The following is a 17,555-nucleotide window of genomic DNA, read 5'->3' as shown; positions in this document are numbered from 1 at the left end:
GATTTAAGACATTTTTGTTTCTGATATAAGGACTTAAAGCTATAAATTTCTTCTAGGCCCAGGGTTTTCCATCTCCCATACATTTTGATATGTTTTCTTTTCTATTCAATTTAAAATATTTTAATTTTAAAATATTTTTAAATGTTTTAAAATATTTAAAATTTTAAATTTTTTAAAATATTTTCCAATTTCTTTTTTTGATTTCTCTGATTCATTGTCAATTGAGAGGTGAGTAATTTAAATTTACAGTTATGTGGGGGATTCTACAATGTCGTTCTGCTATTGATATCTCATTTAATTCTGTTTTGTTCAGAGAACTTACTTTGTGATATTTCAATCTTTTAAAATTTATTGTCTTTTAAGTTCTAGCATGTGATTGGTATTTGTTTTCTATCGCTGTAGAAAAATACATTGTTACCAATATTAGTAATAATTGTAAATTATTAGTGTTTTATATATATGTGTGTGTATATATATAATATAAAAATACATTGTTACCAATATTAGTAATAATTGGTAAATTATTAGTGTTTTATATATATGTGTGTGTATATATATATAATAGTATATATATATTTGTGTATGAGTGTATATATATATATATATGTATATATGTATATATATATATACACTCATACACAAATATATATATACTATTGTGGTATCATGTCCTATCCCTCCAATAGATCCTAGTTGTACACATAGTCCTACTGGGTCCTATGACTCTTCTATAATCTATATATATATTTATATTTATATATAATTATATATTAGTATATTTATATATTATATATCATAATATATATTATATATTATATATATAATTATATAATATATAATTGTATATATTATATATTTATATATATATGTGTATATATATATATATAATATATACAATTATGTATACATAAAATAATTGGTAAATACATTATTATCAATACAATATTACCAATTTTGTGGCTTAACATGATCCAAATGGGTTATCTCACAGTTTCCTTGGGTCTAGAGTTGAGCATGGCAGGATGGGGTTCTCCGTCCAGGGTCTCAAATGGCTAAAGTCAAGTGTTGGCCAGAGCTACCATATCATCTTGGGCATGGGGGCATCTGCCAAGCTCATTCAGGGTGTTGACAGAGTTTAGTTCCTAATGATGCTGGGAATGAGGTCCCATTTTCTTTTGGCTGTCAACTAGGGGCCTCTGGGAGGCCATCTGCCATTTACTGCCACATGTCTCTCTCCAAGACATGGCAGCTGCCTGTCCCTGATCTCTAGACCCAGATTTAAGTGCCTTGTGTGATGAGGCTTGGGCTGCTCAGACAATGTCCTTGACTGACCCCAAATCAACTCTTAGAATATTAATTATACCCTTAAAAGTCCTTTTGCCACACAGCATAATTCTGGGAGTGATACTTGATGATATTCACTAGTTTCACTCAAAACCCATTTTCACAAAATGGGTGGAGGGTTTTAACAGTATACTATGTTTTATATATTATAATGTTTTATATATTTATGATTATTTTTATATATTATAATGTTATATTAATATTATTATTTATTAATATATATTATATTTTGTTAAGTTTTTTAAATCTATGCATCAGGTTAAGTTGGTAAATAGTTTTCAAGTTTTTTATTTTCTTCTTGATTTTTTGTCTAGTTTTTCTATCAGTGATTGAGGATAAAATATTGAAACCCAATATTGCTGAATTCTCTTTTCAATTCTATCAGTTTTGCTTCCTATATTTGGGGACACATTTATTTACTCTTGTTTCTTCCTGCTCTGTTGACCCTTTTATCATTATAAAATATCCCTCTTTCTCTCTAAAAATGTTTCATATTAAGTATATTTTATTTCACATGAACATAGCCCCTCCAGCACCCTTATGCCTATGGTTTGTGTCTTTTTAAAGAAGCAAATAATAAGTAATTTCTAGAGGCGCATTGTCCCCGCCTCACTGATCACATGTGCAGACAAGTTTGCGGGTATGATTTCGTGCTGTCAGATTAGCTGCCTACAGGGAAATTCTCCAAGGATACCGAATTAGTACACTGGCCTGCCTTTTCTATTTGGGGGAAAAATATTTCTCTTTATCACCACTGGGTGTCAGTAGAGTCACGTGTGGCGGAAGCTCTGAAAAGCCATTACTTCTAAAACCTTCCCTTATAGCAAAGGGAAGAGAAAATAAATTACTGTGGTCTAAGATTCCCTATTTAGAGGTATACGGACTCTCTTGAAGAAATGAGATTATGAGATTAATCAGTTTCCAAATTCTAGAGGTGGATTGAGATTAAATTTGATTAAAATTAAAATTAAAATTAAAATTGATTCGAGGATCAGAGTGGTATAGGGAAGTTGGGGGAGGGGTGGAAGAAAATAGAAAATAAAACTCAAGTTAACTGAGCATCTTCTATGTACTAGATAGATATAACGGTAAGCACTTCACACACGTGTTTTCAATACATCTTCATATCTCAACGTAGATGGCAGTCTCATTGCACTCACACTAGAGGGGCATGTGTGCTTAGCAGTTATGTTGAACCTATGGTGAGAACTGACTTTTGAGGGTTGCCTAAAGGGCTGGCTGCCTTTTCTGAGAAAGGAGTCAAAGCTAGGAGAGGCCCAGGAGGAGCTCCAGCACTAGAATAATGGAAGTGGTGGGGTGGCGAGATGAGGGTACGGTGGAGTCAACCCTGTGTGGAAGGACAGTGGCCCCATGTTTTGACAGCCCCACTTAGGAGTGTCCACTGGGGTGTTCTCAAGAGAAGAAATCATTCTCTCTCTCTCTCTCTCTCTCTCTCTCACACACACACACACACATTTATCTCCTACATTCTTTCAGGCAGAGATGAGGGTTATTTATTCTTGCTTAAATAGTTCTTAGTGCCCTGAATGGTGTTTCTCTACCTTTACAAGTCATCAGTTTTCCCCAGTTGATTATAAATTCCCTGAAGCCAAGCCAACATTCCATGTTACTCACCTTTGTAAGCCTGGCATCCAGTATAGTGTCGGGTAACCCCAAAGTCCCCATAAATGTTCGATATCCATAATAAGCAAATAAAGAAGAGGAATGGTGTAGAAATGTGTGCATAGGGAAGGAGGGCAGAAGAGAGGGAGATGATAATGAGGAGAGAGTTTGAAGAAAGAGCTGAAAGCTCCAACATCCTACTCTCAGAATGAAAAACAGAATGGGGAAACTGAGCATCAGATCTGACACAGTGGGTATGACCCTGACATAGTGGGTCAGGGCAGGGAAAACATGAGAAAATCTTTCAAAGAAATGGGGCTTGTATAAAATTAGGAGAAGTCTTTCAACACCAGCATGTGAGCACGTGTGTGTGTGTGTGTGTGTGTGTGTGTAGGCTTAACATTTTTGCTCGAACAATTGTTCTTTCTTATCTTGAAATCAAGAAAAAAATGAACTGGCTATCTCTTAATAAATATTCTAGTTAGCCTTTGTTTGCTTGTTTCGTTTGCATAGCTGATGAGGGAGAAGGGAGTTCAAGTTTAGGTTTATATCTATCACTGTTGACTCACTCAGTATTTAAAAGGAAAAGTTAAAAATAATGAGTTTCCAAAAATGTGTAATGATGATTTTTTGATATTTTTAATAAGAAATATATATATATGTTTAGCCTTCCTTCCAGTTCCTGGAACAAATCTGTGGAATTTCCTAAGTGATCGAGCAGTAAAGATGTATTTTTTTATATTAATGAATTGACTTTGGGAAAGACCTCAGAGAACCTAAGATTGGGTTGCAGAGCCCTCCAAACAGAGGAACCAACCTTACAATTAGTGGATTGTAACTTTTAGTCCACCTGCCCCCCACCCGCAACATCTAGGAAGGGAAGAGAGGCTAAAAATTGAGTTTAATCACCAGGGGCTAATGATTTGATCAATCATTTGTGTGTAACAAAGCCTCGATAAACTGCCAAAAGGATAGGATTGGGATAGCTTCTTGGTAAACCCAGGGAGATTCAGGGAGAGTGATGCTCCACACCCCTTCCCATTCCTTGCCCTCTGTTTCTCTTCCATATGGCTATTCTAGAGTTATATCCTCTTATACTAAACTGGTAATCCAATAAGTGAAATGTTTCTCTGAGTTCTGTGAGCCACTCTGGCAAATTAATTGAGTCAAGGAGGGGGTCTTGAGAACTTCCATCTGTAGCCACTGAGCCCTTAACCTGTGTGGGGTTTGATGCTATCTCCAGGTAGATGGATAGTGTGAGGATTGAGTTAATGGCTTGGTGATTTTGAAAAAACACACATCAATCTCACAGGGGTTGCTGGGGGGAGGTGGGGTTGGGAGAGGGGGAGGGGGCTTATGGACATTGGGGAGGGTATGTGCTATGGTGAGTGCTGTGAAGTGTGTAAACCTGGCGATTCACAGACCTGTACCCCTGAGGAAAAAAATACATTATATGTTTATAAAAAATAAAAATTAAAAAAAAGAAAGAAAAAACACACATCATAGAAACTGAATAAAGATTTTATTTTGAAGCTAGTTACTCACACAGCTCCTGAGACTTAATTGTGGGGGGCTTGTCTGCAGGCTATAACAAGGATAATCACGTGATGCAACACTAGTGTCTACCATGAAAGAGTCTGAACACCACCATTACTTGGTGAACTCCCATTGACAATTAAGGAGGACAAGAAGGGCTTGTCTCCTTTACTTCACCATGACCCCTGAATCACAGTTCTGTCTAGTTTCTTGGGAAATGTCTGTTTAGCAGTCTAGGCAGTGGTAATTTACACATTTGTACTTTTCCTAATGGCAAATGAAGAGACCCCCCCCCATTGAACACATATATTCAAAAATAAGAAAACAAAGATATATATTTTCAGTGTTCATTATATAAAAGTCTACATTTCAGAGAATTCAAAATTTGCTTTCTTGAGTTGAGTTTCTTTGGTTGGTTTTTATATAGCATCATAAAACCAAATTCCTGATGAATATTTCTCCTAAGAAGTCAATAGTTCTTCGTATCCAGGGTCAGCCTTTAAGGGTTTTGCCAAGGGTACGCCAGATTTATTCTTGTAACTCTGCGGCAAGAAAAGCACACTCTAAAAGAAACAAAATATGTTAGTTCTTTATGTTAGTTCTTCAGACTTTACTCAGGTTCAGCTTCATATATATACATACACATATAATAGATATATATTATATATATGTTTATATCTACATTTATATCTAGATATAAATATCAATGTCACTTCCTCCATCTTTGTGTGTGTGTGTGTGTGTGTGTGTACATATATATTACAAGATGAATATAGTATGTTGTTAAGTTCTTTAAATAAGTGTGGCTCAATAGTCATTCTGCTTTCTGTAATACAAACTGGATTAATTATTAATTAATTAATTAATAATTTATTAATTAATGCTCTATGCATTAATTAATGCTTTTTATTTCAGTGAAATGAAGCCACAAGTCCATGGTGGTGGTAGAGTGCTGTCCCATGGAATTGGAAACAACTATTTTTTTAGAAGTATCTTTTAAGTGAGAAAAGAATTTTAACATCACAAGAAGGGGGCAACCCATGGAACGGGAGAAGAAATTCGCAAATGACAGTACAGACAAAGGGCTGATATCCAAGATCTATAAAGAACTTCTAAAACTCAACATATGCAAAACAGATAATCACATCAAAAAATGGGCAGAAGACATGAACAGACACTTCTCCAAAGAAGACATACAAATGGTGAACAGACACATGAAAAAATGTTCATCATCATTAGCCATTAGGGTAAGTCAAATCAAAACCACATTGAGATACCACCTTACACCAGTAGAATGGCCAAAATTAACAAGACAGTAAAAAATGTGTGTTGGAGAGGATGTGGGGAAAGGGGAACCCTCTTACACTGTTGGTGGGAATGCAAGTTGGTGCAGCCACTTTGGAGAACAGTGTGGAGATTCCTTAAGAAATTAAAAATAGAGGGGCGCCTGGGTGGCTCAGTGGGTTAAAGCCTCTGCCTTTGGCTCAGGTCATGATCCCAGGGTCCTGGGATCGAGCCCCACATCGGGCTCTCTGCTCCGCTGAGAGCCTGCTTCCTCCTCTCTCTCTGCCTGCCTCTCTGCCTAGTTGTGATTTCTCTCTGTCAAATAAATAAAATATTAAAAAAAAAAGAAATTAAAAATGAGCTTCCCTATGACCCTGCAATTGCACTACTGGGTATTTACCCCAAAGATACAGATGTAGTGAAAAGAAGGGCCATCTGTACCCCAAGGTTCATAGCAGCAATGGCCATGGTCACCAAACTGTGGAAAGAACCAAGATGCCCTTCAATGGACAAATGAATATGAAGAATGAACATAAGAAGATATGGTCCATATATACAATGGAGTATTATGCCTCCATCAGAAAGGATGAATACTCAACTTTTGTATCAACATGGGTGGGACTGGAAGAGATTATGCTGAGTGAAATAGGTCAAGCAGACAGGTCAATTATCATATGGTTTCATTTATTTGTGGAGCATAAAGAATAACATGGAGAGGAGAAGAGAGTTGGGGAAAATTGGAAGGGGAGATGAACCATGAGAGACTGTGGACTCTAAGAAAGAAACTGAGGGTTTTGAAGGGGAGTGGGATGGGGGGGTTGGGTGAGCCTGTGGTGGGTATTAAGGAGGGCATGTATTGCATGGAGCACTGGGTATGGTGCGTAAAGAATGAATTCTGGAACACTGAAAAGAAACAAAATTAAATTTTTTTAAAAATCACAGGAAGGGAAACCAGAGCTTAAGGACATGTAGCAAATCCATTCATGTACGCAAATGCCCTTGATCAAGTCAAGGCTATTAGAGAGACTAGGTGTGGTAGAAAGTGTTCCTGTCTGATAAAGACACAAACCAGGTTCTGGGGACCTGAGCACAAACTCATACACAATGCTGAGCAAGTCATTTAATTTCCAGGTTTCTGCGTTTATAAAATAGAAAGCTTGAAGCAGTCAATTTTTCAGGTTCAACCATACCATTTTGTTCACCCGCAGCCAGTCAGCTACTCAATTGCCATCTGCATTACTCATCAGTCTTCCACCCCTATCAAGCCATCTCTCATGTGTATCTCGTACCCAGCAACTGCTGACCCTTCTGCCACTCTTGCTGACGTTGCTCAACATAGCCCAGAACTGGAGATATACCTGGCAGGACTCAGGGAGGCTGGCCAGCACACTCACCCCAGTGAAGTTGGAGTGAGCCTCTTTCCACCAAACCACAGCAGCGAGCACGGCCAGGCAGAACTCCAGCGCCGTGCAAATTAGCATCACAGACAGAGTTCCCTGAAATTCAGGAAATACAAGGTTGGTGGTGCTTGAGTCAACTGATACCTATCATGCCTTGTTCAGTGTTGACCGTAGAAGTGAAGACTGCCTCAACCCTCAGAAGATGAAGGCACAACATCTTCAGCAAGAGAACAATTCTCCTTCCCAGCCTAGTTATTGGCTTTCATTTAATCCCTTTGCTTATTTATTCCCTTGAGAGGCAGATGAGCAGAACTACATCAGCTACACATAACCCACTTTGTGCATTGTTTCTTATCCCACTGAGACATAGTGTGTGAACCTGAAGTCTCCACATTTATCAAATGTGCACAATGATTATTTCCTTCTCAGAGATACCTGAGAACAATGAGGTTTTGACCTCATTGGTGCAAACCCTTTGTAAAATTCAACATTTTGAATGGGCTGGATGGGCTTCCTTAGCCCTTCTTAATGTCAGTAAGAGAAAGAAAAATCTAGGCAATAAACATAGAATAAACAGAGCGGCCTCCATTGCTAACAACCTACGCCAACTCAAAAAAGATACTATGCCAAGAGACTAGGCTCTACCATTTCTGTCCCGAGGCATCCTTCATGCAGACCTGGCAACCTGATAGGACAGGAGAGAAAATGTGAGTGCATAAACCTCTAGCCTATTTGTATACAGTTCAAGAGGCAGTACAACTTGTTTACATTAATTAGAAACTGTCCCAGCAAGCAGGTGTAGTATAATCCCTTTATTTATAAAGCAAAATTATCCCTCATGAATTCATACTTTATCCATTCCACAAATCCCTCCCAAACTTCTCCCCAGAATTTTTCCCAAGGTGGGGCTGCCTACTTCATGTGTTGCATTAGACCAGTTGCAATCAACCTCATTTGCATGTACCTTTTCTCACTGTAATATCATGAACCTGGGGAGAAGCGTCTGGGGCCAGGTCCACAAGGAGTGGTGTGCAAGTGCGCGCTTGACTAGCTCTGTTAGCATCTGGCCATCCTCCAACTGTGCCTTGACGTAACTCGCTTTTGTGATTGTGGTACAGCAGACTGGCAGCAACCTCTTTAATCATATGTTGCCTGGGTCTTTCTCAGTGTTTTCTGACCATACACGTATGCTTTAATGCTCCAACTGAAGACATTATTTCTATTAGCCAAACTTCATTCTTTTCTTTTTTCCAATAACGGCAATCATAGTCAGTTCCTATTCTCCACCTTCCTACATCCTTATTTCCCAATTTAATAAATCTCACCCTTATAAGTTATCACAAACAACAGTGATATTTCCTTCTCCCCTGATCAGTCCTATTCATCACTGTGATCCCCGGAAGGAGGAGAGCCTCATCTCTGATGCCATATTTCCTACTTTTTGCTTCCCAGTGCTGGGCTCAGTTAGCCCAGCACTGAGTTCACTCAGACTGAGTTAAAGCCCAGCACACAAACTTTCCATGCTTTTTGACCACTTGGGTCTTCCTGGTGTCTTTGCCTTTCTTAATTTACCATTCCATGTGCCAAGATTTTTGGCTGGACAAACTCCTATTTTGTACCTCTAACAACAGAATTATTTTGATTATTAAGAAACTCTATCAACAGTAAGTTTTCATTCTTCATCATCAACTTGATTTGACATTTACTTTTCCATTCCCTATCACTGGTATGTAATCCCAGAGCCTAACCCCTTTAGCTCAGCCAAGCAGTCCCCTCCCATTCATATAGCCCCAGACTTCCCCCAGATGCCCAAACCAGAAAGAATTAGATCCTCACAAGAAGGGATAACAAAAATCAAGGATTTCAGAAATCTCATAAGATTGGGAAACCAGTCTAAAAATACTTACAGCCAGAGTAGTTTTGGCCATGAAACATTCATTCTTAACATATGGGTGCATATAATGGTAAAAGAAATCCCCTGTAGGTTCTTTGTCCTCTTTGTTCAATTCGCACTTCCAAAAGGCAGGATCCAAAGCAGACAGGTTGACTGAGAGGAGAATAAAACCCACAAGAGCAAACAGAGAACCCAGAATGTTTGCAGCCACACTGCTCTGAGCCTGAAAGACAAAGGCTGAGTAAGAATCACCGTCAATGACCAACATGTGCCTCTTATCCCTCTTTGCCAATGCACTGCAAATTTTTTTTTCTTATTTTTGTCCCTCGGGGGATCTAGCATCGGTAGACTTAAGCCAGGAGACATCTTCCCTGGTACTCAGCAACATCTCTGAATCTAGCAGGTAAATCTTGGCTAAGTACATGAATGTATGAGATGTTTCTCCCTAGGCAGGACTTCAGTAGGTGGCAGAGAATATTGCTCTTCCAAATTCTTTGAGACTGAAAGCAGGGCTCCATGGGGCCATACCTGCAGAATCCCCAAAAGAGTAAGATCAAAGGCGGATATGATTTCTCCCTCCCCCGACTCCTTCAGAAACCCCTCAAGGAAGCTGTCAACCACACAATGCACGCTATGAAGCATGTGCAGATGAAGCAAACTATTCTTCCTAGCATATGACTCTCTTAAATGCACACATATTCCCAAAGATGAGTGTGGGAACATAGTCCTCAGGCTTAGGTGAGCCCTGGAGTGGACAGGCTCTGGTGGTCACAGGCAGGGCTCCATACGAATGAGTGTAGCTGGACTTCTAGCCCCTGGTCCAAGGGTGGTGCAACACGTTAGCAGCAGTGTGAGGTAAAGGATCAGACTGGATGTCAGGAAACTGAGGTCCCTGTGGTAACTTTGCCTGAGACCCTCTCCATTTTATGGAGTGCTCAGTTCCCTAATTTCACTTCCCTCTCTGGTTTCATTTCTACATTTATAAGGTGAGTGAGAGGAATAAATAAAATGATCTCAGAAATATGTTCCCTTCTACCCCAATTCACAGAAGGGAGAATTGATCTAGGATTATCCTGAAATCTCTATGTATGGGTAAGTGTAGTCCAGGGCACACCCAATAACCACAAATTAGAATATTACATAATCCCATCCAGGGGCTCAGCAGTTGGAGCTTTGGGGCACAGAAGAGAAGAGGCAGGGTATTTTTCTCCTCCAAACCCAAGTTTCCTAAACAATGACTCCAGTATATTCTCCTTGGCCTCCTGACCGCCAGCAACAGTCATGACTTCCAGAGGATATATTTATTAGAATGATTTAGGTTTGCTCTGGGACAGCATTCTTCCCCAGGCTCCAAAAGGGCTGGTATCATGTGTGACCACAGTAGAATTTACTACAGGACAGATGACTCTGGTGGGCCTGAGCATATCCCAAACGCACACCCTATATCCTTGAGTTTGCTGCCCTATTCACTCCGGTCTTGTACTTCTCTGAAGTAAGAACCCCATAAGCTTCCCCCCCAAAGTCTAGAAACATTATTCTTGAATTGTGCTACCCAACATGGTTGTCACTAGCACCATGGACTCCTTGTATTTAAAGTAATCTTTTTTTAATAAAGTAATCTTTAAGTAAAATTTAAAATTTAAAATTCAGTTTCTTGATTTCACTAGCCACATTCAAGCTATCGGTGGCAATGTATGACCACCAGCCCGGGCAATAAGACTACCCTCCTCTCTATAATCACCAGAAGTTCTACTGGACAGCACGGATCCAGCAGTTTGGAGGATAAGTGATGGTTCCAAGTGATCACTCTCTAAATTCTGATGAAAAAAAAAAAAGAGATAGATTGACATGTCCTTGAGCACTCTCTCTAATTTCCTGCCGTCTTTAGGAAATGTTTGTAGGCAGAGTTTCCAAATTGAATTTCTGTGCAACTGTCTTATATGTCATTCTCACCCATGACACCCAACATCAGACTATTTGAGGGGTCTAGGATTGAGTGAAGACTTGGTGAACATTTACAGATTAGAAATCATCTCCCTATAACACAGCTTTCCTCTCCCTGTCACTCCCAGTTCTGGTTTTCCTGGAAGAGTTGAATGCAGGTAAAGTTGTCTTCTTAGCCAATACCAATGACTAATGACAACTTTTAGGACCTGAGGTTCATACACAAATCCAAGAAAAATCATAATTTTTAGATTAGATAGATAAAAGAATGAGAGATAAGTCCTCACATGAATAACATTTTGATTGGGTGTTCTCAAGGGTTTGGACAGATGGGCTTACACAGTGAATACACAACAAATAGACCTCTTTATAATGCTGTCATCTTTTTTGTCATTGAAGATCTAAAATTGAAGGCCAGTTACCATGAAAAGGACATTATAAGGAGACAGACTTTTTCCAGAACAGATTCCTGGGAGCTGATCTAGGGCATAATACAACACCCTGAATGAAGAGTGTGATTAAGGGTACAGTGGTTGGAGGAGTGTGCACTGGACAGGAATATCAATGAGCCAAGTTCAATTCCTGACTATGCCACATGCCTGCTCTGAAACTCAGTTTCCAAATCTGCAAGGTAAAGAGATTGATCTTGAAGAATTCTCCTTCAATTTCATTTCCATCCATGAGTTGTGGGTTTTGCTTCTCATACTCACCAAAGGCTTAGTTGACTTTTTCTCCACGATGATTGATAGAAATCCAGAAATGACAAACTGTTCAGAAAGGAGAGACAATGGTAAGGTCAGTTTCTATGTACAGGTGAAGCTACAATGATATTATCATAGTGTTTATGGGAAACTCCTATGGAAACAGTCTTAGAAAACAATTGACCAACAATGTAAGGCCCAATTAATTATAGAGACGTGACTCTTTTTCCCACAGAGTATTCAGAAAAGCATGAACAAAGGCAGATACAAGTAAGAATCTATCCCAGTAACCAAAATGAGGACCTTATGAGCCAGGAAAAGACGTGTTTTTTTAATGACAGAAGGAAGTTTTGGAGTTAGACATTATGTAGAGAAAAATATGAAAGCAATGGTACAGCAAAAGAAAAGAGTGAGGACAGTTAACAGATATGGGAGGACAGAGACACACATGTTAAGTTGGTGGCTCCCCAGTTTAGGTGGAGTGGTGGCTGAGATCAGAGAGAAGACAAAGCTGGACACAGTGAATCATTAAGGCTGTGTTCCGAAAGTCAAAGATACTACTTTACAATATTCATGACCTAATTGATTTGGGACAGTGAAGTAATAGAAAATCCTTTAACAATGGCAAAACAGGGAGAAAGAAAAGTTGTAGATCCCACAGCCCCAGCATTACGTACTTCAGATCTGCCTAAATAAGCCTGGGTCTTCAAAATGGAATGAGGTGCCTCTACCAACATGGGCTGTGTTTCATGACTTGCTCTCGAAGAGTAGAGTATGGAAAGAGGAGGGAAGAGGTGACTCCACAGCAGAAGAACCTGCCAACTCCACCTCAGCCTCAGGATTAAGGTTAACGTGGTCAGTGACAAATCATGTTGATAGCATTATGTCCTCAATAGGACACCTCACCTCTGTCCCTTCCACCTGGAAATCCATCACAATTAGTCTAAATATGAGAAAAAAGTATCAGGTGAACCCCAATTTAGGAACATGCTAAAATTTAAAAAATCCTGGCCAGTGCTACTCAAGACCACCAACATCCCCAAGGAGAAGTCTGAGAAAGTATAGGGTTGCTGAAGGAGACACACTGGTTAATGTAATGTAGTATCTTTGATGGGACCTTAGAACAGATAACAGGACAAACTCATGAAATCCTCAAGGATTTCTTCCTCCTTCTCCCTCTGCCCCAACTTCCCCCCATCCTCCTAAGGATCTCTACTCACACACGAGGCTCCTATGAATGGGTAAGCAGCCTTCAACAGGGTGGAAAGCGTCGGGGCAAATTGTGGAGAAGAGGGAACAGATACCAAAATAATTCCCAAACTCAACACCATCACCCCACACAGGATCTGGATAGTCTGTTGGAAGAAGAAGGGAGATGGAGAATTAACATCAGCATTTGGAAAGGCAAGACATCTTTCTCTCTCCGAGGGTGGTCGTGCATTATCACTCTCTGCAGGACCCCAGCAAGGATACAGACTTTGAAAAGCTCTGGAGTGAGAACTCTGCAAATATACTTTGGAAGAGCTGTTGCTGTGCCACAGACAACTACTGTCTCAGGACACTTAGCAAGCATTCAGCAAGTCTTCAGGCATCTCTGGCTCTCTGCCCTTGCCTGCCCACATGGCCACGGCTCCCAGCTCCCTGCAACACTGTTTCCCCTGGCTCTCTGATTCTGTTGCTATTAACTCTCTTTCTACCTCTTATGGGAATAGGGGATATCTGAAAACCCTCACACTGTCTTATCCCTGGTGGTGTGGACATGTCTGCTTACATTCCCCAGACTCCACTGGACACAATAGAGAGCCTGGCCCTCTGGCCAGTTCCGAGTTCTGTGACCCTTCCAGTCCATGTCCCTGTAGCTGAGGATCTTAACTTCCAAGTGCCCAAGTTTTCCTCCTTGAAGTCCACCTCAGACACTTATGGCTCTGCTAAGATTTACCAAGCCAAAGTTTTCCAAACATTATGTCCCACAAGCCTCATAGTAATCCACACGATCACATATTAGAGGCAAGGCAATCACTCCCACTAGGTTGTGCAAACTTAGATCATATAAATGCAGAGATGATTCCAGGAGGCAGAGGTCTTTAATTACCTCCAAGTCCTAGATATAGTCCTCCCTACCTTCCTCCTTTTGCTCCACAGAGCTGCTGCTTCTTCTTTTTTAAAAAATATTTTATTTATTTATTTGACAGAGAGAGAGAGAAAGAGAGAGCAAGCACAAGCAAGGGGAGAAGTAGGCAGAGGGAGAGGAAGAAGCAGGCTCCTCGCCAAGCAGAGAACCCAAAGTAGGGCCAGGACCCTGGGATCATGACCTGAGCTGAAGGCAGATGCTTAACCGACTGAGCCACCCAGGCGTTCCCACAGAGCTTCTTTAATAAATCATGCACAAGAGGAGAGAATCCAGCAAAAGGCAAAAATCTCTGTTCTCAAACGGGAAGGAGAAAAAAGGGGAAGGAGATTTGTTTGTCCTATAATTTGTGGTGAGGGAAAAATTCCCTTAAAAAATCACATTATTAAGCATGCAGTTGGCAAACACAGAAAAAAATGTACCTAAAATATGTAATTATTTACCATTACTTTATTGTTATTATTATTATTATTAACATATATTATTTGCCCCAGGGGTACCATTACTTTTGTAAAAAAAATAGATATACAGCTTTTTGTATGCCAATTATTCCTCAATAAAGTGTATTTTTTAAAGAAAATTTTGAGAACCGTGCTATTGTAAAAATACAGAAACATCAACAAAAAGTGAGTTGATCAGATTCAGAATAGGAGAAATACACTTTTCATATCATCTTATGTCTGGGGAAGGTTCAGATGGCCCTCCAGGGGGCTTCCATTGGTCTGCCCATCAACCTGGAATTCCTCAGGCAAAGTTTAAGAGCCTCTGTGCTCACCGTGTAGTCCCAAGACTTTCCTGCACCCCTTCCCCATTCCAGTCCAGCAAATTCTTAATTGGACTTACCCCAAGAATTTTGACATCTGCCTTTAGATGTTTCTCTAGGCTGTCTTGCCTCTGGTTGGTGGGTTTGGGATCCTCCGCTTTGGGAAAGTTGATGCCATTTGGTGTCAGAACTATGATGGTCTGATTGGCCATGGGTTGTGATATGATGGTCCCACTAGCACTGGAAAAGAAAATAAATTCAGCTTTTTAAAAGTATAGAGCTCCCAAGTCTCCTCAAACTGGGAGCCAGTATTTTCCCATTAGTCCTGACTTGATCTATCCTTTGGGAAGGAAACGGACAGCATAGAGAGCTATGAAAAGCACGGAAATTTGGTACCATGAATATTTTTTTAAGATTTTATTTATTTATTTGACATAGAGAGAGAGGGACATCACAAGTAGGCAGAGCATCAGGCAGAGAGAGGAGGAAGCAGGCTCCCCGCTGAGCAGAGAGCCCGATGTGGGGCTCGATCCCAGGACCCTGAGATCATGACCTGAGCCGAAGGCAGAGGCTTTAACCCACTGAGCCACCCAGGCACCCCACCATGAATATTTTTTTGCACAGTATTTAGCCCAGTCTATTCATTAGAGATAAGAGACATATCACAGGGAAGCAGAAGCACCAGTCGTGAGAGGTCTCAATGTGCAGAGGCAAATGGTCACAAAAAACTTACAATATGTAGCAATCTCTCTTTCTTCTGGTTCTACCTGCAACAACTGAATTGCCAAATATTCCGTGGATTTCCCTTCCAAACTTCCCTACCAGTCATGAGACGCAGTAAGGGTTCTCTTTGTCAACGTTTTCCTATTCGGGCTCTGCACATCTCACACTAACTGTTCATTTTCTCTTCCAATAAATTATACTTGCCAGGACTGATCCTAGGTATTTTTTATTGTATTCTACTGGACATTATCCTGTAGTGTCTTTTTTCTTTTCTTTTCTTTTCTTTTGAGTAAGCTCTACACCCTACCTGGGACTCGGACTCATGACCCTGAGATCAGGAGTCGTGCTCTACTGACTGAGTGAGCCAGTCCACCCCATCCTGTAGCTCCTTTCATCTTTCAACAACTCTGCATGTTAGTTCTTTAGTTAGCAAAACCATGTCCTAGTTAGGGAAACTTGGAATCAGAAAGTTTATTACGAATGGAAGTAATACCCGCTTTTCCTGTGTGCTTACAAGAGTTAATGCTGAAGAAATATTTGCAGTTATAATGTTTACTCAGGTAGGTTCACACAACTGGGGAGATGTAAGAACTGGGACGGGACCCCAGGTCTCTCTGAATCTGAAGCCTTTGCACAATTCATGAGAGCACGCGACCTCTTCGTCCATCCCACCTTGCAGCAGTAGCCTGTGCCTGCGTTGATTCAGGGTGAAGTAGCAGCAGCAGCAGGCAGAAATATGGGAACAGGACCTGGAGTCATGGAACCCAGGTTCAAGGTCAGGCCCTCGGTTTGCTGGCCTCAAGGACCAGTACCTGTGATATTAGCTCTATTAGCTGTCTTAGCGGCAAGCTCAGCTTGGATCTCTGTTTGCAGCACCATTCTCAGCCCAGGGACTGTCCGGTTTGCACAGGGCCCAAAGAGGTAAGAATTATGCTCCCATTAATCACATGACCTCAGGGAAAGGGCCCAAGATCACACAGAAAACAGCAGAAAGTATTCAACATGCTACTCCTTCCCTCTTCTCATTCTGTTTCCAAAATACTCTCCTGCCTCTTAACTTCTTTCCAGGAGCTTCCAATCAAATCTCCCGCAGGGAGGCACAGCAGGGGAGTGGGAAGTTTAAACCAGTCTCTCACCACTGCCTACCTGTGCCCGTGGACCTGCTGGTTCCAGCCGAGTGCTCACAAACTCCCGGGAGGCGGTGACTCTGGGCTGTCACACAGTCCTGTAGAATTTTCTACTCGTCTTCATCTTTTGAAAGTCACCAGCCCTTCCTTAGTCCAGAGTTTCCAGCCACACAGGATGTGATACTTACAGATCGTAGATTTGTGAAATGTGTCTGCACTTCCTTTTTTTCCAAACTCCTAGCATCTTCAGAAAAGTCACACGTAGAACCACCTAATGGCTGGGAGGACGTGGGATTCCTGGAGCTCTGTGTGGGCATTGTAAGCCCAATACTTACTAGCTCTGTTATTAAACAAGTCTGTGTTCTTCTCTGTGACTCCGTTTTCAAATCTCTTAGATAGGGAAACAATATCAACACGGGAGATTTGTTATGAAGTTTAGAGAAAATGTTTATAAAAGGTCTTTCACTGCTTCCAAGGAGCATTCGATAATATGTAGCTAAAAATAGTAACATTGACTGAAATAGTGATATTGATAAATCTTAATATTCAATAATATATAGCTAACCATAGTCTGACTACACTGCTTTCGAGGAGCACTCCATAATATAGAGCTAATAATAGTAATAATAGAATACAGAAAGAAATTTTTTTTTGAGGTCATATTTGCATTTTATTTATTTTTTCAGCGTAACAGTATTCATTGTTTTTGCACAACACCCAGTGCTCCATGCAAAACGTGCCCTCCCTATTACCCACCACCTGTTCCCCCAACCTCCCACCCCTGACCTTTCAAAACCCTCAGGTTGTTTTTCAGGGTCCATAGTCTCTTATGGTTCGCCTCCCCTTCCAAATTTTTTTTTTTAATAAACATATAATGTATTTTTAACTCCAGGGGTACAGGTCTGTGAATCACCAGGTTTACACACTTCACAGCACTCACGATAGCACATACCCTCCCCAATGTCTGGTACTTATGTATGTTTTTCTTTTTCCAGTTCCCTGGGCTCTGGACAGGCTGAACCAGCCTCTCACCGTCCACTACCTAGATACCAGCTGCTACAGAATTATCTTTCTTCTCTGGCTTCTCT

At 40.6% G+C, this 17,555-nt stretch overlaps 1 protein-coding gene across 1 annotated transcript; it reads right to left on the bottom strand.

Moving 5' to 3' along the window:
* Positions 1-4,474: 4,474 nt before the first annotated feature.
* Positions 4,475-16,654, bottom strand: LOC123949268 (membrane-spanning 4-domains subfamily A member 6A-like). Its single transcript, XM_046016647.1, has 7 exons — positions 16,487-16,654; positions 14,698-14,857; positions 12,947-13,081; positions 11,736-11,792; positions 9,095-9,304; positions 7,182-7,283; positions 4,475-5,066 (listed from the first exon to the last, which is right to left on the bottom strand). Exons 2-7 carry the CDS (start codon positions 14,827-14,829, stop codon positions 4,965-4,967), a joined length of 738 nt encoding a protein of 245 aa, XP_045872603.1. The 5' UTR covers positions 14,830-14,857; positions 16,487-16,654; the 3' UTR covers positions 4,475-4,964.
* Between the last annotated feature and the right edge of the window lie 901 nt (positions 16,655-17,555).

This window comes from Meles meles, chromosome 8 (assembly GCF_922984935.1).
Source record: "Meles meles chromosome 8, mMelMel3.1 paternal haplotype, whole genome shotgun sequence".
Lineage (NCBI taxonomy): Eukaryota > Metazoa > Chordata > Mammalia > Carnivora > Mustelidae > Meles > Meles meles.
Note: the sequence above shows the minus strand (reverse complement) of the source record. Positions and strands in the feature narration are given on the sequence as shown.

Excerpts from the sequence above, each read along its gene's own strand:
- LOC123949268 (XM_046016647.1), bottom strand. The coding sequence starts at position 14,829 with ATGGCCAATCAGACCATCATAGTTCTGACACCAAATGGCATCAACTTT. Across the intron at positions 13,082-14,697 it reads CAGATGTCAAAATTCTTGGG|ACTATCCAGATCCTGTGTGG; the intron begins GTAAGTCCAATT and ends TTCTTCCAACAG. Across the intron at positions 9,305-11,735 it reads AAAAGTCAACTAAGCCTTTG|GCTCAGAGCAGTGTGGCTGC; the intron begins GTGAGTATGAGA and ends TTTGTCTTTCAG.